This window comes from Cheilinus undulatus, linkage group 23 (assembly GCF_018320785.1).
Source record: "Cheilinus undulatus linkage group 23, ASM1832078v1, whole genome shotgun sequence".
Taxonomy (NCBI): domain Eukaryota; kingdom Metazoa; phylum Chordata; class Actinopteri; order Labriformes; family Labridae; genus Cheilinus; species Cheilinus undulatus.
The window spans coordinates 32533610-32554799 of NC_054887.1; the positions used below are offsets into that span (position 1 = coordinate 32533610).

The window sequence follows — 21190 nt, forward strand, 5'->3', positions numbered from 1 at the left end:
CCATTTTGGTCCCATCTACTTCCATTATACCATTATAATTTGATGTTTTGATCCTGGAGCTATTAGAGCATAAAAACATGCATTTAATAAATGTTGGGGATTTTTCTTTAGTATTTTTGTGACATTTGTAATTTTCAGTATTCTCCAATAGATGGCGCCTTTTTGCCTACCGCGGTCTATTGGGAGAAAAACATTGAATTTTTATGATAATGTCGTATCTTGTTTTACCATTTTTGTATAAAAAAAAGACTTGAGACCTTAATTAGTCTATTAGTTAAAATGAATTAAACAGTTTAAAAACTATTAATGTCTAGAATTTTTATAACCTAATATATGAAATTGCATAAGAAGCAAAAATGCATAAAAATCAATGTTGCTGAAAATCACTGGAATAAACAAATATGTTTATTTTGCATGAAGTATATTGAAATTTTTTTTTTTCAATTTTTACCATCTAAAAAAAAGAGCAATTTCCATGATATAACCTGGCAAATAAGGGGAAACTTTTTTCAAACTTACTTTTTAAAAACATTCATTATTACAGAAGTGATTGATAAAAATTATTAATAATAATAATAATAATAACTAAAAGGTTTTGAAAAATATTAATGTATAGAATATGTATAGCCTATGTATAAATGAGTAAATTTAATGTATTTAATTTAATGTAAAATTACAGGGATGCATGAAGGTTACATAATAAGGTAAAATTTGGCTGCTTAAGCTAATGGAGCCACTTTTTCTTGCAAATGCATCTATGAAATAGGATTTCTAGTGTTGAATTCAGAAATTCCCCTGACAGTGATATTAGGAGAGTTTAATTTTCATCATCCGGTTTACCTTGATCTGAAATAAAACCCTGCAGATTGTTTCAATTTGCAACAGAAGCTTAATATTCTGTCTTTAAATTCAAACGTTTGTTCATGATGTTGTGGCGGTATGTTTCTCCCAGAGATAAAAGTGTTGGAAACGCTCTGGCAGCGTTAGATTTGCATAATCACGTTTAAATTAAAGCCAAATGTAAAGCATAGAAGCTTTACTGTGATTTACATAACCTTTAGGGTGTTTAGGATTTCACCGTGAAGCATTTAAAGACTCTTCCAGAGCGTCACATTAGGCATGAATCAAGAGTGCCAAATGAAATTTGATTGAAGATAAATCTGTCAGAAGTCCTTTAGTTGTGCAGAGAGATCCTTAAAAACATGTTTCCTTGTTTTTACTTATTAAAGGAAAATAATTTTGATGTATTCAGGAGTTCTTCCAAACTTCAAGGTAAAATATTCTCTTTTTTATTCCTAGTAAAGAATGGCCTGTTGAGATAACCAGAATGTTGCAGTATTTATCAGAAAGTCAATAAAGCAGTAGAAATAAAGCTTATAGTCATTTAAAAAAAAAAAAAAAAGAACTTAAATGTTTTAGCTCCAGAAGGTTCAGAAATCAATATTTGGTGGAGTTCTTCCAGCCTCTCTTAAGCAAACCTTCACATTTTCTCAAAGCACAGCTAAACTTCACCGTTCCACCTAATGAGGTACTGATTCTGAGATCTCCTGAAAAACCTTCTAACAAACATGAACTGCTATATTTCAGAGCCAAGAGCTGCATAATTCCACCAAAGAGAAACGTCAAAGACCAGGGAGGAGTTTGCCAAGACAAATGAAAGTTAAAATCAGATTTAATCCACCAAATATTTATTGTGGAACTCTTCCCAACTGGAAGAATTAATATTTATATGCATTTAAACTAAATGTTGGCTCATTTAGAGGATATTTTTTTCCCAGTCTGAAAGACACTGCATCATCTTTTAACACTCAGTATGTAAAAATCCTCAACCACAATAATAACACAGCATTGGAAACAGTCCAGGATCGCCCTTCTCTTCTGTTTACTTCTCGTTCTGAATTGAGGACTCTATTCAATAAAAATGGCCCCTCATAGGGCAAATTTACTAAACAGTAAACCAGCGTTTTAGTTTCATTCATTAATTTCTTATACTGTGAGAGATATGCACCTAAAAGTGCACTTCTGAATTCACACTGGAAGCCAAAGTGCACTTTATGAGTTTATTTCTATCTAAACAGAACTGGTGGGTCACGAGGAAGTGCTGTGTTGGTTTTTATGGTACTTTCAATGTTAGAAATCTGTTATCTTTAAATAATAATAAGGTTTGTGTTTTTGATAAACTCTGGATCAGAGAATGAGTTAGTAACAGAGTGAATGTGTTAGCATACAGAATGCTAACAGAAAAAGACAACTTTTTGTGTAAAAGGCAATGCTTTAAAGAAGGCATAACTTCTAAGAAGACTCGATACAGTACAAGGCCACTCTGACCTCATTATAAACATGAAACAAAACGTAAGGAAATTTGTGTTTCGTAGATTATTTCTTTGTTGTAACAGTACTTCTTGGTAATAAATCTTATACCGTTGGAAAGCCTGTTTATTACCCTTTTAAATGATGCCACATTTGTAAGGATCATGCATTTGTGGGATGAGTAGCAGAGCTGAGTAGGTGGGTTGCGCCCATGAAAAATGTGCCACATCTTCTCTGCCAATACCAAGCAGCTGATTCTCCCATTGACTCTTGTTTGGTGTTTGGTGGATTGGATGATTGAAGTTTGAAGAAACAAGACATATTGAAAATCCATCCATCCATTTACTATACCACTTATTCCGTTCCGGGTCGGGGGGGCTGGAGCCTATCCCAGCTGTCATTGGGCGAGAGGCAGGGTACACCCTGGACTGGTCACCAGTCAATCGCAGGGCTGACATATAGAGACAGACAACACTTAGAGACAGACAACCAGGCATGCTCACATTCACACCTACGGCCAATTTAGAGTGATCAATTAACCTAATGAGCACGTTTTTGGTGGTGGGAGGAAGCCGGAGTACCCGGAGAGAACCCATGCCTGCACAGCGAGATATTGGCAATTTAACAATTTATTTATTTAACAAACAGCAGCCTCAGTGGCGTGTGGAAGAACCATACACAGCCGTCACCAGCCTGGTCACACACTGCTGTGGGATGGCATCCCATTCTTCAACCAGCATTTGTCGCAAGTCAGCCAACGTGGTTGTGTTGGTCACTCTGGCACCAACAGCACGCCCAAGCTGATCCCACAAGTGTTTAATGGGGTTAAGGTCAGGACTGCTGGCAGGCCATTCCATCCTCTCCACTCCCAAATTCTGGAGGTAGTCTCTGATAAACCCTCTGTGGAGGCAAGTGAAACAGTATTCTTGGGGTGTTGTCTTCTTGGGACGCCCACTTCGCGACCTGTCTCTGACGTTCGCCGTTGTATGGAACTTGGCCTTCAGTTTGGAGATTGTACTAGGGTTCACTCCAAACAATGCCACAACCTGGTTTTGAGGAACACCAGCTTGAAGTTGCCCAACCGACGAGCCCTCTCCAGATCAGTCAAATGTGGCATGCCGATTCTTGAAGCAGACATCTACTGACCACTGTAGCAGGGCCCATGCTCACAGGTGCTGCCAATCAGACACCTGATTGGCAGCACCTGGGGGTACCAGAAGCTCAAAACAAGAGTCAATGGCAACAGCAGAATAAGCTGTTTGGCATTGGCAGAGAAGATCTGGCACATTTTTCATGGGCGCAACCCACATACTCAGCTCTGCTTATCCCACAAATGCATAATCCCTACAAATGTGGCGTGTCGGGTTAAGGGCTGACCATAAGGTCTAATGATCTTGAGTCAGAGTGAATATTCCTGCAAATTTAAGGAAAAACACTGAGTTAAAGGTGTTTCTGAGGTACAGGGCTCACAACAGACACATTTTCTAGGTGGGCTAGAAGTTGCATGTCATCTTTGATTTTCTATACATGAACGACCTTTTCAAATAACCATTTATTATCAATGAAAATGTCAGCACTCGTATAATTCACCCTGCTTTTTTAACCTTTGGTTTATAAGTGTAAAATTTCACACATTCAGCAAAAACAAGAATCCTATCATGGACAGGTTTTAACCGATCCTGACTTCATGTCTGTCTTTCTGTCTCCTTTCAGATCCGTCTCTACGCTCGACCTGACGCCATCTCCAGCGGAGCAGGCGACTACGCTCTCCACATCACCAAGAGGCTTCTTGGATTTTACCAGGACTACTTTAAAGTCCAGTACTCACTGCCTAAGCTGGGTAGGTCTGCTGACGTCTCTGACGTTATTTCCATGGCGGGCCTGCTCGCCCTGCTTTTGCTGGTGGTGCTGGGAAACTTCAGAGTGATCAGTTTCAGTTAAAAGCAGGATGAGACGCTCTGTTCTCCCTCTGATGTTTGACTCCCTGACAGCTTTCATTAGATTAAAAAAATACACTGTTAACCTTCTTTTCCCCTGCTGATCCAAATTAGGAAAGAGGGACGACTTCCCCCTTCCAGCTTGTTTGAGGGAAGTCAGCCAACACTTTGTCCTTCGTTCAATTACTGTTTGCTTCATCAATTTGTACTCATATCAGGCAAAGACAACTCTTTACCCTCCGTTTGTCCCCACGAGTCTTAGGGCTGGATGGAGGGATTCTCACAGGGAGTCAGATCCTCTACAGCCGTTTTTGTTCATACATTAAACAGCACAGGAGCTTTTAAGCTCTTTTATTTTTTTAATGGGAAAGGGACTGCAGACGGAGGAGTTAATTTTCAGTAGATTAGGCTATCAAAGTAAAGACTGGACATCATTTTTCAGTAAATGAAGGTATCAAAAATGACTGGACACCATTTGACTGAAGGTCTGCCAGCTGTGTCCCTTTATCCTGCTCATTTATGTCAGATAGAGACGGCTGTCTGATTAGATTAATAAAACTCAACAGTCTCACCTTGGATGTGTAAACTGAAGATATATTACCTCCCTTGGCTCTCTGAGGCTTCTGTCTTTGATTACTGTCACAGGAAATGACTGATATTGTTGCACGTGGATTAGTGGATCATAAAATAAAGGGAGTTTTAGTGAAATACACTAGAAGATGACCCCATGAGTGGACAAAGGGCAAAGTTTGAAGACTAATGGCTGTTTAAGGGACAATACTAACATGAGCTGTGAAGCACTTTAAGACCTGAAATCAGCTGCAGACACAGTCAGCTTACACTTGGCTGTTGGACAAGCATAGGTGAGGGTGTTTTTTTGTTGGTTGGCAATTTTAATCAGAATTTTTCTCATGTGCACAAACTTGAAATCGTCTGGAGGATTCCTTGGTAACCCACCCAGAACATTTCCCAACTTGCTTGTTCACATTTCTCCCTCCTGCAGGCAGTTTTCCTGTCAGTCAGCAGCTTTGGCTGAATCAGGATGCTTGAGGGGCAGGAGTGAAAGTAGGGAAATTATCTCTGTGAAGCTTTCTAAACTATTTAAGCATGTATTTTACAAAAACATCCACAACCAGTGCTCCGTTAACCCTCAGAACCCCACTGGATCACTGGCAATCCTAAGCAGTAGTGCATGAATCTTTTACAATATCTCAGAAACCGTAAGACAGATCTCTTTAGAGTAAATTGTTATCTGAAGCTTACCTTTTTGTCCATCTACTGACAGCTGTTGGTGTTTAAATCCCCTCCAGAACTTTTTTAAGAACAGAGATTATTCTGGGCTTTCAAACTACAAATCCCATTACTCAGTTCAAGGTAATATCACTAATTATTACATTATTTTGATGAAAAACTTGTTTCTATCAGTCCTCCATTTTGATACCGAAGTGAAAGACAACCACTTCCTGTTTGCCTGTTGGCCAAATCCTGATGCTCCAGTCTCTTCTTCTCTTGTTTTCTTCACATTATCAACTAATCAGGGTCAGCCAAAGTTCAACAAGAAACAAGACCGTTATCTGGCAGTTTGAAAAGGTTTTAGTCACATTTCTTTTGATAGATCCATCTGACAAACTTGGAGGACACATATTCTGACAGCCCATACTGTCCTGAAAGAATACATGTCTATAACTTTATTGATCTTGAAAGAATTCCGATTCTACGTGGATTTTTACAGAATAAATACAGGACCAAAAATGGCAGAAACTGGCCTGGGATTTCCAGGAATAACCAGACTCCACATTACAACTGAATATTGAATCTTACCTTCAATTGTTCCATAGCAGTCCTCATATACTGATGATCTCAACTGTAACCTTAGCTAAAACAGTAAAATCCAACCACTGTGGTATTGTGGAATAGTCCTAAAGATAGAAGTGATTGTCCTGCATAGTTTTTAGTAGCTGTTAAGTCCCACAGAGATAGATTTTGTTTGACATCATCCACGTTGATCACTTCAATATCCACGCACCTAAATTAGCCTTATGCCAGGGTGAGTAACAAAAAGGGAAATGGGTTGCAGTAAAACTATGTTGAGTTTATATTGAAGGACTGATAATTTGCATATTTTTTAGCCTGACATTTTGGCTCGAAATACTTTTATCTGCTGGTCACATGGCCGTGAAACTGGCCAAAGACTGATAATTGCTAGCTAACAGGCTCTGAAGTGAAATACCTCCCATTTCAGGGAGATGTGAAACGGTCTACCTGGTGTGCCAGATTAAGAGTGAGTGCCAAAATCAAACTGGCCCAACATCATCCTGAATGCTTTAACTGAGGGTTCCAGGAGTTTAAACAGCTGGAGAAGTTTGGCTGTCAAAGGAAGTTTCAGTTTCAATTCTGATATCTAGCTAAATGCTGAGTGAATCTTACTGTGACGTTTTTGTCCAACCAGTGAGTGAATTAAACAACCAGAAACTTCTCCGTAGTGCTTCTTTGTCCATTTGAAAGTTGTAGAATTTGAGGTATTCGAGAGATGTTCTGTCTTTCTGCTTTCATAATGTGAACCTGATTTCTCCTGAAGGGTTGTTTCAAAGTTCAAATGGAGCTTTCTGTTGTTGCCAGGCTGCACGCATAGGGCTGCATCCTCGCTTCGGGATAACGGGTAGATCCGTTTATCCTGGCTCTCATGAGACTTTAGGCTGTCTTATTGGTGTACAGTGCAGCTAAGAAGACGCATTTCTCTGAGTTTTAGGTTCAAGCTATGATTAAAAGTGGCAGCCACAAAAATGAAAGCAGAGCTCTGTACGGACATATTTGGTGTTAATACACCTTCTTGTCTTGTCCGAGGTAACTAATTGTGTCAGAGCAGTCAGATTTCATCTCTTTGTCCTCCTTCACCCTCTTTCTTTAGGATTGTTTGTGTTCTACACTTCCTGTCCTGCCTGAATCAATTAGCGGTGTCGTGGCAGTTCCACGTTTTCTTCCCCACACCCAAACGAGCCGAAGTGATCACTGTGGCTCCATACTGTAGACGTCAGACACTTCCATCCTGTCAACGTTCATTCATCACATTAAAAATTCACTTTCATTTCAGCTTCCTGTTTGTTTCTCCAGCTCTGATTAGATCTGACATTTACCTCTCCCTCCTGACCTTTACACCGTCTTCACTGCATTAACAGGCCGCGCCGTGCTGAGCTAAAGGTGATATCCCATGATGCCATTAAGGGCGGTGTTGTATAAAGATGTCAGCTGGAAATCTCCAGGATGACAACATCATCAGGAAGTAGATCATCCAAACCCTCACAGGAATGGTCTAGAAACATGCTATCTTACTTTAAAGTGTCAAAATCTTAAATATTGGATTATAACATGGAAAAAATAATACATTTTTCACCCTTGTATGAAGAAATGGCTGCAGGTGTAAAAGACGGAATATCTACAGGTAGTGAAAGAAGAGGAAGATGTAATATGGAGCAACATTTGCTGAAGTATAAACCAACACAGCCACTGGGAATAGATCCCCAGAGCCCAGATGTGAAGGAGCAAACATTTCTAAAGGGCTGCGCCTAGAATTGAATATTTTATCTGCCATAGCAGCACAGCTGTAAAGGATGTCTCCTTTTGGTATAAACCCCTTTTTCCATTCTATAAATAAATCTACAACTTTGGACTGTACAATACCTGAGAAAAACTGCTGCTGCAGTATTATTCCTTCAGCCATGTTTATTTATGCTTTTGAACTATTTTTTTATTCTGAAGGTCAGTGGATGGCCCTAGGGAGGAGGGCCAGGATGATTCAGGATTATGACAGCATGATTATAGCCAGAAAATCAACTCAGTTCTATGATTATCTATATTATTTATACATAAACAGGCATGGCTATTAGTCAAAATTCTTTCAACTACATCTATTTTGTAATGCAGAATAAGCAGTCACAGTCATCGTCCTTCAGTTACGTTCTCGAAAAACTGAATTTACATTTTCTTGTCGTTACACTTAAAGAAAGCATCATGACATTTTATAAACATCTCTTTTGTCTGGGGCTTTTCACACTGGGTAACACACCCGGATACCACCAGCGGTTTTCAGGCCCTTGGAGCATCAACAGCATGGCCAGGGGCTCGTAATATTCGCTATCACCCTTCAGGACAGAACCATAGGCCATGCTAACTTGCCACATAAGTCAATCAAACAATCAATCTTTGTTTGGTTAGCCCCAATTCATACCCAAAGTTATCTCAAGAAACTTTACAAAGAGGACAGGTCTACACCATTCTCTCTGTTCTCTCTGTGGCCTATAGACCAGCTTTAATCATCAATATTATAATAAAACTATACCCTATGATAATAAAGAACAGCATGAATTTATTATTGATAAATATAGCAGTGAAGTAGTATTGCTCTTGGAGTCCATGAAACTGTTTCTAGTAATGACTACAGAAGTAAGAATGAGGTTAAAAAATGAAGCACATCCACCCTTTACTTCATCCTAAAGGTGTGGACCTTATTTTTTCGACCGAGTATTTTCCCATGCCCATGGTAATAGGCAAGGACATCCAGAGCACAACCTTGGTTGTGTAATCCTTCCTTCCCTGTCTTTGGTGCCCCTTGGACAGCTTACTCGCCAAATTTACACCTTGCTTCAGCCTCAGTTTTTGGCCCGAACAGGCCAAAAAGTTCTGCACAGTAATGAATATGTTTTAAACACACCGAACACTTTGAGGAACAAGCAGTTACTGAAAAATAAATCAGTGATTAAAACAAAAAAAAAAAAAAAAGAAAACAATGATATTTAGACACCTTATGGCCAAAATACAACAAAATATATCAAAGCATTTATCACATGGATAAAACACAGTAATACTTTCATCTGGATTATCTGGTTTGATGGTCATGGAAAGCCAAAATACAGATTGATAATTAAAGTTGAGCAATTTTCCAGCACTAGTACCAGTGTGTTGATCTCTTCAGAACTTCTTGAATCTATGGCAACAGGATTAGACACAGCCCTTTAAGATTTCCATGGTAGTAAGGCAATGGTTTTAGGATGTTCTCAACCAATAGATAGGAAGATATGACCAACTGTGTAGAAATGGAAAATTGTAATTGAGAAGAAGCTACTTCCTGTTGGCAGAGGGTGGTTCTGGGACATAACTATAAGCTTAGATGAGACTGTGTAGTTTGGTGATGATTGATAGAAGCACTCTGAAGTTATGATGAAGTCTTTTTTTTTTGGTTCACTGCCAAAAACGTCATCCATCTTTGACCTCTAATTACAGCCTCACACTTTGTTGAAAACACACGATTTTTATAACATTTGATCTTCAACTTGTCCAGAATAAACTCGAAAAATTTGGAGGGAATCACATGAAGCTGCTTGGACTAGTTTGTTAAAATATGGAACCTGTGAATGGGGTGAAAAAATGCTAAAAATTGCTATTTAACTGTATACATCCCACTTCCTGTACATTTTACACCATAACAATAATATAATTTTTTGTTTGTCTGGATGTGATGGATCTACGTTCTGATTTTCATGAATGTGGCTAGAGTGCAGTCAAGGGCCACATTAAAGCAGGACCTGTGGAGCCATTTCGCCATGAACAAGATGCACAAAAGCATCATTAAATGATGTTATTACAACTTTTGCATTTTGTGCAGATTTTGTTGAGTTTTGAGGATGTTAAAGCCCCCGATCGACTCGCCATGTAGGAAGTTTTTGTTTGTTCCATTGAGTAAAGTTTTCACTACTGCTTTGGGGACAGATATTATTGGATGAGTGGGTTTCACTGGTCTGGAAACCATTACACGAGCTGGTTGTGTTGCTCAGGATGCTCCAGGTAGAATGAAATATCTCCGCTCATTGTTGCCCTTCATTAAAGCTGGCACACCTGGCTGCTGGACGCACGCCAGACTGCTGATCAATGACGCAGCGGGATCAGCCCACGCACGCTGATCTGATTCCAGGTGTCAACATTTGCCCAGAGCTTGGCTGTGCGCTGCTAACTGGAGCTGATTCTCTCTCTGACTGAACCTGTGCCCACATTTCCCGAACCGAGCCAAAAGAGGCAACAATAAGTGGACCAGAGCCAGATCAGGTTTGCTCCTCCTGTGTGCCAACATGCTGTGTTTGTTAGAGAAATCATCAGGAAGTAGTTTCTCTTTCTATGATCAGTTTTATTTATGATTTAGAATTCATGTGGAACTTTTTATAAAAGAAATTGAAATCCATGAGTTAGAAAAACATACCTTTACAACATCAGACAGTGCACATGCGAAGCAACAGATCCCTTAATGTTAGATTTATTCTTTTATTTTCCCTTTTTTGAAGTTACCTTCTGAAATCTACAGCCATAAAACTACAATCAACATTTCTTAGGAGACCTGGAGCTGTCAGTTAATCTGTCAGTCACAGAGTTGAGGACAGCGTGGTTCCTCTACAAATGAAGGAGTCTGCAGGAACGCCTCAGGCCAAGCCCAGGACCTCATCCCCCAGCATGCCGAGGTGCACTCTCTGACCCAGCAGGAGCTGATAGAGAAACTTGATGGGAAAAGATGTTTGTGTAGCTTAGCGTGCTAACTCTGTGGTCCTGATCAGGAGCCAGACTCTGAAGTGGATGGACCGAGTCACCAGAGGCTCTCACCGTGCCAAAAAGCAAAGTCCCCTAATCCCCACTGCTCGGCTTGTTTTGAAGTTTGGAAACTCGAATTAGCTCCAAATTCGAGTGTGAACTGTGGTAAATACATCCACGCACAGAGGGCGAAGTCTCGCCGCGCTGATTCTTCCCCTTTGATTAGATTTTCTGTTTTTAATCCAGGCAGATATCTCCTGTTTTCCTCTCAGCTGTGGGGGTTAGCAGTGACTGAACGCATCCCCGCGTCATAAATCTGCTTTGTGTGCTCACATCCATACATCCACATGACCATATATTGTGTGTGCTGATGTTGACATCAGTCTTTACCACAGCTTGCCTCGCAGCCCGCCACACTGCTGCCAGCTCTCTCCCTGCATGTGTGTGAGGTCCCAAAGCCTCAGGGCTCCATCTGTTGTCATGCAGGGCATCAAGCTCCCCTGAGAGAGCCAGAGAGGAATGATGAGCTGAGATACAAATTTAAAGGGACAGAGGGAACGGTGTGCCGTGCAGACAGATAAAGATACAGATCATAATATTAAGAATTAAAGTCAGAGTCGCTTAGTCTTTCGGCCCGTCAGAGACGAGCCCATGGACGTCCTGCTGTCCGGCTCTTTGCTCCTCACGTCCCAACATCGACCATCCAGAGTGTTGCTTAATTATCTGTGGATGTTCACTTCCCTCAGGATGGGGCCTAATGATGTTTACATAGTGGCATTTCCTCAAGTGCTAAAACATCCACATTAAAACAGCAGCTTTGCGTCTGGATACCTATTAGTGAGGATGAAAACAGAGCAATCAGAGGTCTGTTTTAGCAGCTCTGTGGAGGTTCTGTCAGAGCTGATTATTGATATCCAGATTAGTTATTTTACAAAGGTTGTTCGCAGTCACATGATCCTGATGATGCATGGAAGTCAGAGGGGAACAGGTAAAGCTCTAGGTGGCACTGCACGCTGCAGTTATCAGAACACCTCTACATCCATTAGATATGATCCATACACTTACAGTGATTTCTACCACAGGTGAACTGATTTACCTGGAGAGGAGGTGATCCAGGTCACAGATGACTTAGACCTGCAGACCTCCTGCAGACTGACTACAAGTCTAGACCAGTGGTTCTCAAATGGTGTGCCAAGGCGCACTAATACATTATAGCTTCAACTTTGTGGCAAGTACTGTAACCAGGCCTGCTCACAGATCTGACTGAACCCCTGAAAAAACGCCAGAGAATGGGACCACCACAGTTATGGTTAATTGATGATGTTAGTGTATGTGTGTTGGATCAGTAGCACTGGTGCTAGCACCTTTGCAAACGGTTACCTCATTTTGAGCTGTGGCAAGCTATTATTGGTTTGAAAATGTTGTTGAAATGATTAATTCATGCTACTTTTAACCAAGCTAACAATTTTTTCTGCCCTTTTTCCACTTATTTTGACAACTTAAACCATTTTGGTGCTTTTTGGCATTTTTGCCACTTATTTTTATTACTTGACCCATTTTTGCCACCTTTGTGGTACTTTTCGCCACATTTAACCCATTTTTGCCACTTTTCACTCACATTTGCTAATGCTTTGCCATTTTTTCATCACATTTTTTTTTTTTAAACATTTATTTTTGGCTTTTTGCCTTTATTAGATAGGACAGTGGATAGAGTCAGAAACAGGGAAGAGAGCGGGGAGAGATATGCAGGAAATAGTGCCACAGGCTGGATTTGAACCCGGGTTGCCTGCGAATATGGCGCGCGCCCTAACCACTCAACTACCGGTGTGCCCCTTTTTTTTTTTCATCACATTTAACCTCTTTTTAAAACCTATTCCTCATCCTCAATCCTCATCTTGGAATGGATTTTATAGAATAGTACGTATGTCATTTAGCTCACTATGACTGCTCTTGGAAGTTATTTAGTTATTGATAATTCAATTCAAACATTGAGCTTTCCCTCATTTCCAATGTCATCGAGATTACGAAAACATTTGAAAAAACAAGACAAAACAATCAGTTAAACCAGTAGAACTCAATCAAAACAACAATAATGAAACTATTTGTCTTATATTCTCTATATTATGTATGTCTCCTGCAATGTCTTAAACTCAGTACACTTTACTTTGCGTTTGGAATATGCTTTTATTTTGAAAGACAGAATACCTTTTGGTTTATCACTAGTTAGCGGTAAAGAAGCAACAGGAAGCAAGAAAAAAAACAAAAAAGGAGCAGTCTATTAACATCAGGGCTGGGCAATTAATCAAAAATTAGATAAAATCGCAACATCGCAAAAGGTGCAATATTTCTTAAACCTGAAATTTATGTCAAAACACTAGTTGGAAACTTTTTTCTGTTGCAGAGACGTTATGCATTACATAAAAATGAACATTAAAGTGCCTTATTTAGAATAGTCTACAAAAAATCTTACTTTCTTATTTTGATACCTTTTTCTTAGTAAATATGAGGATGACAATACAACAATTCATATCCAGTTTGCAATACTTGTCAAAATCATCATCACAAATGTTCAAAATTGTTCTGCCCTTGTTTAGTTTGATATTAGGTTGGTTGTAATATTGAATGATTTATTGCTTATGTTTGTTGGAAAATACATAAGATGAGGAGCTGGAATCATGAGTAAGCGACTCCATTTGCTTCCACTTTGGTGTTTTTTTAAGAACATAAATAGGGAAAGGAAATTGGCACTCGAAACGGAGCTAGCTGCCATGGTTCGCATTTCGTAGAATGGACTCTTAATGCAAACGGTTCATCTTTACTCTGTCATTCAGCTCTGTTAATAGTAATGTTTATATTCAAAGCATGTTTATGACAAATAGAGGAGTTCTTGGTATGTTCAAGGTGTGCAGCCAGCCTTTTACCTCCAATTTCCACATACTCCAACTGCAACACCATCCTGGAGTGCAGTGCTTTGCTTCGACTCAGAGTGAGCAGCAGTGAAACGGCAGATTATTTTGCGTTCCTTCGCCTTTTGACTCAGCTCTTTCTTCACCACGACAGACCGATGCAGGGACCACATCACTGCCAACGCCGCACCGATCCGCCTGTCAACATCCCATTCGATTCTTCCCTCACTCATGAACAAGACCCCAAGATACTAGAACTCCTCCATTTGGGGCAGGATCTCATTCCCAACCTGGAGAGGGAATTCCACCCTTTTCCGACTAAGGACCATGGCCTCAGATTTGGAGGTTCTGTAGGTTTATGTTTTCTATAAAGGGCGTGTGGTTTCATGTGAAAAACACCATGTTTTTTTCACCTCAAAAGTTAACTCTGTAGCCCTCAGACCTCCTGATGGACGTAATGATAGTGGTGGGGGTCAGTGAGCTGTGTTGACCTGACATTTTGCATATTTTTCCAATGTTTGGATTGATCTGTTCTATGTGGATAGAGGCAGTTTAGCAGCGGTACGTGCAGAAGATACACTTGGCGTGTATCTCCTGCAAAGCAAAGCGGAGTGACGCTTCTTGGATGCTCCGGAGATGGACTGGACCGTGGGCAGTGGAACTGCAAAGATAGACTGGAATGGGAGCCATTTGCTCGGCAGTGTGCTTGCAAGTGGATTGTGCTGTAAGCGGAGTATGTGTAAATTGAAGATTAAATTTGTATTTTTTATTTAACCAGATAAAGACCCATTGAGAATGAGATCTCTTTTACAGGGGTGATCTGTAAATCCCTCTTGCTGCTAGACTAGGTGACACAAGAAACGAGGAGGTCACCTCCCCACCAGGTAAACTGGTACATTTGGGGGACAAAATCACATTTTTTGTAAAGTTTGGGGATGTGACTCAATAACTGCAGCAGACAGGTCCATTAAGAGCTGTAAGTACTAACTTTCCCCCATTCCCATTCATTCATAATGGCTGCTCGTCATTCCCTGCCCCCCATCTAGCATTAACACATCATCATATTGTTGATTCTGATTCATTTTCTAAGGAAAAGTTTCTTCCACAGAGACGACAATCTTTCTGAGTAAACAGCCTGCAAACACTGACACTGTTTTGAGTGATTCCTGGAAATGTGAGCAATTTCCTGGAAGGTTTGTGATGTAAAGAAGCACCCATGGGGGCTCAGATACATGAGAAATATTATATATGTTTGAAGGACTGGGGGGATTGGTGCTCATTCAACTGGTTAAGTCAAGTCTCACAGCAGATGAGTCCAAGTCAAGCCCAAGTCTCCAATCCACAGCGTAGGAAATGACAGATCCAGTGAAGCATACGAATCCATCATATCCCGAGTCTTTGCTTGCAAATGAAACCCAAAGACGCTGAAGAAAGTCTGTCCCAGCTCGGTATTTGGTTTTTCCTTTTTTTCATTCCCAAAGTGGAGATAACTAAAGGGCCGATAACGGGCCTCTCCGGGCCTCCGTAGAAATTTGTCTGACTGTTGCAGTGGAGCAGAAATCTTGCAGCAGCAGAGCGAGCAGAGGCTCAGGTGATCCGGCTGTCAGGAGAATTACACTGAATATCTGAGTGTGTCTGAACGTGTGTGCGAACACGCCAAGTGGACTAATGTGTTCTGTTGAGTTCTGGCTCCATCTGGGATCCACAGAGACGCACAGACAGCAGCGCCCCAGGTCCAACGCACACACAACCACACACAAAGACTCCGACACAGCCCTACATTCCTCTGCTTGTGTATCTTTTCTTCTCATCTTTCTTCTCCTCCTCTTTGTCTCTCTCTCTCTCTCTCTCTCGTTCATGTCGTCGCCTCGGGCCAACGCTCAACAACAGATGGACTCAACTGAAACACGCACACGCTCAGAGCTGCAGGCCAGTCAGCTGTCCTCCTGCTGCTGCCTCAGTGAAGCTCAAGTCTCATCCAGTCAGTTCGTCGGTTGGTCCGCTCCGCTCGGCTCTCAGCTGTTTGAAGGAATCAGGCGTTAATATTAGATAAAGTGGAGAAGACCGTAGCAACTTTAGTGTCTTCACAGAACAAAAGAAGCAGCAATAATAGAAGAAATTGAACCTCCATTCCCCCGCTGAACATCACATCGCCTTTGTAAACCGACAGAACTTTATTAAAATTCCGGTGGAGATCCCAAAGTGTCCAAAACATCCCGCATGTCGGCTTTAATTTCAGGGAAAACGTTCATAAAGTGACGGCGAGACGTCCAGGATGTTTTTATTTAATCGAGACAGAGCAGACATAGACGATGAGGACAGTAATAAAAGTCAGAAGTTTTCAGACAGCAGAGATCTCCCCACACGACTGAAGTTTAAAGTTCAGACAAAAGTTAGCTTTTATTTTGAAAATCATGAAATCAGAATATGTCACACAGAAGGTTCAGCTTTAAGGCTGAAAGATAACGGGTAAAAGTACTAGTGTTTGTGGTGATGGTATAACTAATAGTTATAAGATTTATCGGGTGTTCAGAGAACCACAAACAAAGACTGACAAGGTCGAGTCAATGATACTGTTTTACAGGTACAATTATTATCTACTCTGCATATGCTGTTTTTGTTCATTTTTCATTATAGTCTCGATTCCCAAACCTTTGGTGTCAGAGATTTGTGACCCCCATCTTCCGTCAGGGGTGATAAGCACACAACATTGCACAAAGCATCATGTACAAAAACTTTTATTGTAGGTTGTTTTTGTAACTTGAATTTTAGCACACATATCACTTAAGAACTTGTTTTCCTTTTAATTTAAACACATTTTAACAACATTTTTTGAAATAATAGATACATTTTAGGTTTTTGAGTGATATGAAATTTCTCGTTGCATTATGCATTATTATTATTATTATTATAATTATTAATATTGCATTATTATAAAAAAAAGCAGCCGAAGGAGAGATCCATGGAGGAGAGGAGGAAGAGGGAGTTGGAGGGAGGCATTTACTGTGCTGAACCAATGTGGTCCCTAGAAAAGCATCACATGATCCGCTTGTCAGCGGAAGCCCACGAACTTTCCTCAAAGAAGGCGAGCGAAGGCAGATAGGCGCCTTCACACCAGAGCTGTCTGGTCCGCTTTAAATGAACTCTGGTGCAGACCAAACAAGCAGACTCTGGTCCGCTTGAAAACAGGGGGTCTCGGTCCACTTCCAGACAAACCCTAGTGCGGTTCGTTTGCGGACCAACTTGTGAACCAAAGGCAGGAAGTGGCATAAAGCGTTTGGCGTCTGTGTAGCCATAGCAACACATCGTTGTCCGTGCTTATTTATTCGTCTCATGTTAAGAATGACATGTTGGACAGCTCAGCATCTCGCTGGCTGCTCATAATGCCCCAATGCAAGAGCAGAAACCCCAAGACAGCATAAATTCAGTGTTTTTTCATTGTTTATGCGGAATAAAAGACCGTTGGAAGGGGCTGGATTTCTCCGTTTCGTCTTCTTCTACGCCGTCTTTTCTTCTTGGTCGCCCCTAACGGCCAGAGGTTGTAGGTGTTCAGACGGTTTGGTCCGTTTGCCCAGAGCAGTGTGAATGCAAACCAAACCAAAGGAAAACGGACCGAGTCCCCTGGACTATCAGGTGTGAGAATAACCTTAGTTAACAAAACACGCAAAAATGAAACCTATTAGTGACTTTTTCAGAAGACCGACTTCGACTGAAGTTCCCAAATTTAGTCAATTTAGTACCAAAAAAAGTACCAAAATTAGTAACATTAAAGACAAAATTAAACTGCAATTCTTTTTCAAAACTTGATGATTTTACCTTTCTGTACATTTTTTATAGAAATTCATTAAATAATTTTGCATGTAAATGTCTATTTGCATCAGAAAACACAGTATTTGATCAATTTTCATTGTGCCCCTAAATTTCTTTATGTGCTCCTAACTTTTTCAACTTAGGAGCACATGTGCTCCTTGGAAAAAAGTTAGCATCAAGCCCTGTAATGTAGCATGCTGTCTGGACATTATTTACCCAGATACTAAAGCGTGACTATCACTCACTGTTCACAGCATAATTAGAGTATGAATGGTATGATTATCGTGGGGGGAACTGCTGGAATTTATCTTTAACGTGCTGCTAAATGAGCGATTCTTAAACCTAAAACTGCAGATCTATTGTGCCGTCCTGTTGATTTCCATCCCTCCTGCTCCAGAACCAGGTGGATGTCTCCTAACAGTTTACATGAAAACATGCTCCTCTCCTGTCCAAAGCTGCTTCCTATCAGATGGGCCCGCTCTGAGTGCTTTTCTGTCCTTTAAAGATGCTCTGTGGTCACCCGCTCTGTTGGCTGCCTCTGTGCTGCCGGCACAAAGCAGACACAAAATGAATGGAGATGTTATCGCTGTAATCTACTTCCAATGTCTTTTAGCAACAATTCCTCTCTATGACCTCACCACTGAAAGGTAATTTGGAGGCTGCTGTGCGGGTTCAGAGGAGAGGATGGATGAACGCCGGGTCTCTTTAGGACACGCTCTCTGTTTCAAAGCAGTTTGGGAAACAGCCAGAGGTGAGGAATTTATTTCCAGCAGTGAGCAAAGTGGAGCCAAAACTATGGCGGACCTCTGAGAGGAGTTTAAAGGGATTACTTCCAAAGAGCTGGAGGACGACAGTCACAGATGAGACTGGGAGTCTGCGATCCCGAGGAGATATGGAGCAGAATTGATTTGAGCGAGGCGAGCAGAAAGCCTCTTCAGCTGGAGAGACAACATCAGGTTGAGGGTTAACAAGCTGATCGCTGCTGTTCCACTAAAACAAAGAGTTCTGTTTGTGGAAGGGCTGAAAACGCTTTTCTCTCACTGGCTGTTGGGCCTCAGGACGGGGATTTCACTTCAGAACCAAAAACAAACTTCACAGGAACCTTTCTGGGTGACAACATGAAGTGTTGATTGGTAAAGCTTTGTTTAGATGTCTTATTAGTTTGACAAAATGAGCCTTTATGGTGGGAAACCCTCTCCAAATTATCCTAAATGTAAAATATTTAGCCTATATTTTTGTAACTTTGTATATGCCAGCATCAGGATATGAATTTGGCTACTGAAAGAAGTTTCTACTCTCTTTTTTTGTAGTAGCCCAAATTCTCTTCTCCTCATTTTAAAGATAACAACCCCAATTTCATAAAAGTTGGGACACTGTGTAAAATGTAATTAAAACAACAGTTGTCAAATGTCATAAATCAATAGTTTATCCTCAGGGAAACAAAAAAAACATGTCAGGTAAAACATAAAAAATAAAATGCATAAATAAATAAGACGTTTTATCTTTCATGAAAAACAGTAGCTCATTTTGAATTTGATGGAATTTCAAAGAAGTAGGGACAGGGCCATGTTCTGGGTCGTCTCTGCTGGATTTTTTTTTTTTTTCTCTGAAGCTCCAAATGCTCTTAAAAGGTCTGGACTGCAGTCAGACCAGTTCAGGACCTGGACTCTTCTATTGTGAAGCCATGCTGTTGTGATGGATGTGGTATGTGGTTTAGCAGTGTCTTGCTTGTCAGCTCAACTGACACTCAAATTTAGCCTACTAGTAGTAGGGGTGTAAAGGTACGTGTATTCATACTGTACCGGTTCGGTACAGGCCAGTACGGTACAGACGTGTACCAAATGGATACATGTGGAATGAAGCTCACATACAAACAGAAAACCAGAGAACAACTCACTGTCACACTGTCCTGGCAACCACACAACCACAGCAAATGACAGCAACAGCCTGAATATTCCCAGATAAAAGTGTCCTGTTCAGGAACACTTTGTTTCCCAGTAAAACACAACAGTGGACAAACACAACAACAGTAGCTCTGACATTATTCTGCAGCTGTGTCACTGACAGGCGTCATCCGGTGGACCAATCAAAGCATTTGAAAATGCTCCACTCAAACAAGAACGTCACTGTAAGGAGGAGGAACAACAAAAAGTCTCACCAGCCGGTTATGAATTTCCCGTGATTTAAGATAGTTTTTATTATAACACTGGTGCTCTGGCTCTGTGAATCAAATTATCTTTACCTTTAACTATCAGCCTCGGAGCAGGGGGAGAGAGAGGACTCCATCATGTCTGCAGCTGCATCACAGGTAAAGTTATCCTCAGATTTCACACGGCTCTGACATCTTTATCTGCCTAGATGGGCTGTGAAAAGTTCTCCCAAACTAGACGCAGGTCTTAAAGTTTAGGATTTTATGTGCTTCAAGGTCAAGGAAACAACTAAACGTTTATTAGCATACTTAACAAGCTAACTTACGGTTGTGTGATGATGCGTTCAAGTTGGCTGGGAAATTTTGGGGTTTAAAAAATGGGTGTAAATATCTCAATATATTAATTTAAATAACCTAGTAATTCAAAAATGTATTTTTAAATGTTTTTAATCATTGAAGAACTTTTGGAAGGAGGTCGCAGCAGTATTAATAATTTAAATGCGATTTATTCAGCCTATTTATTTTAATACAATTTAATTTAAAAAGTTTAATTTAATTTATTCGATTCAAACCGAAAACGTACCGAACTGTGACTTCAAAACTGAGGTACCTACCGAACCGAAATGTTTCTGTACCGTTACACCCCTAACTAGTATGCAGCACAGCCTTACTAGCAAAAAGCATTCCAGTAGTGCTTGTAAGGCCAAAAATGGCTACAAGTACTACTGGTAGATTTGAATGTGCACTATCATCAACCTCATGACAAAAACCTACCTTTACCATCTCTAAGTACTGGCTGTACAAACAAGTAAGTCAGTGGAGTTTTAGACTGGACCAACAGATCTACGTCAGCTGAAGTCTGTTTCTTTATTTTTCATCATTCCTTTCACTTTCATGTGTTTTATGAACAGAAATTTATTAATTTGATCCTCTTTAACTTTTAACTTGTTTCAGGTCTGATCAACATTTAAATATATGTATGAATATCACCTTTGGCTCAAATTACTATATCGGCAAAAATGCAACTTCACTCGTCCCTACTGGTAGACCTAAAAATGTCTACAAGTACTACTGTTGACTGTTTTTTGTCTTAGTAGTTGTACTTGTTGAGCTAAAGTTGCCCACTAGTATTACTAGCAGACCAATTTTGAGCTAACTAGTACTATCGGTAGGCACTTTTAGACCTACTAGTGCAACTAGTATGAGCTAAAATGTCTACTTATGCTACCAGTAAGCTCTAAATGCCAGTGAGAAGGCGGGAAGAGGTGAATTCCTGTTGGCTCTTAAATTCAGCATTTTAAATTACATCCAATCAGGAATCAAGATTTAGCTATTGCCCCACCTACTTCATTTGCATTAGGTCTACCAGTAAACATAATAAGTCTTATTTGTACTATAAGTAAGATTAAAAATTGCCACCAGGACTACTAGTAGGCCGTTTTTGAGCTTGCTAGTAGTACTAGTGGACATTTTTAGGTCTACTTGTGCTCCACCAGTAAGACCTGGTC

At 40.5% G+C, this 21190-nt stretch overlaps 1 protein-coding gene across 1 annotated transcript in view; it reads left to right on the top strand.

Moving 5' to 3' along the window:
- LOC121505825 (thyrotropin-releasing hormone-degrading ectoenzyme-like) overlaps positions 1–21190 on the top strand; it is a 340052-nt gene that overhangs the window by 114930 nt on the left and 203932 nt on the right. The window contains exon 4 of the mRNA XM_041781378.1: positions 4024–4150. Coding sequence (XP_041637312.1) covers positions 4024–4150 — 127 coding nt within the window. The remainder of the gene's footprint in view (positions 1–4023; positions 4151–21190) is intronic.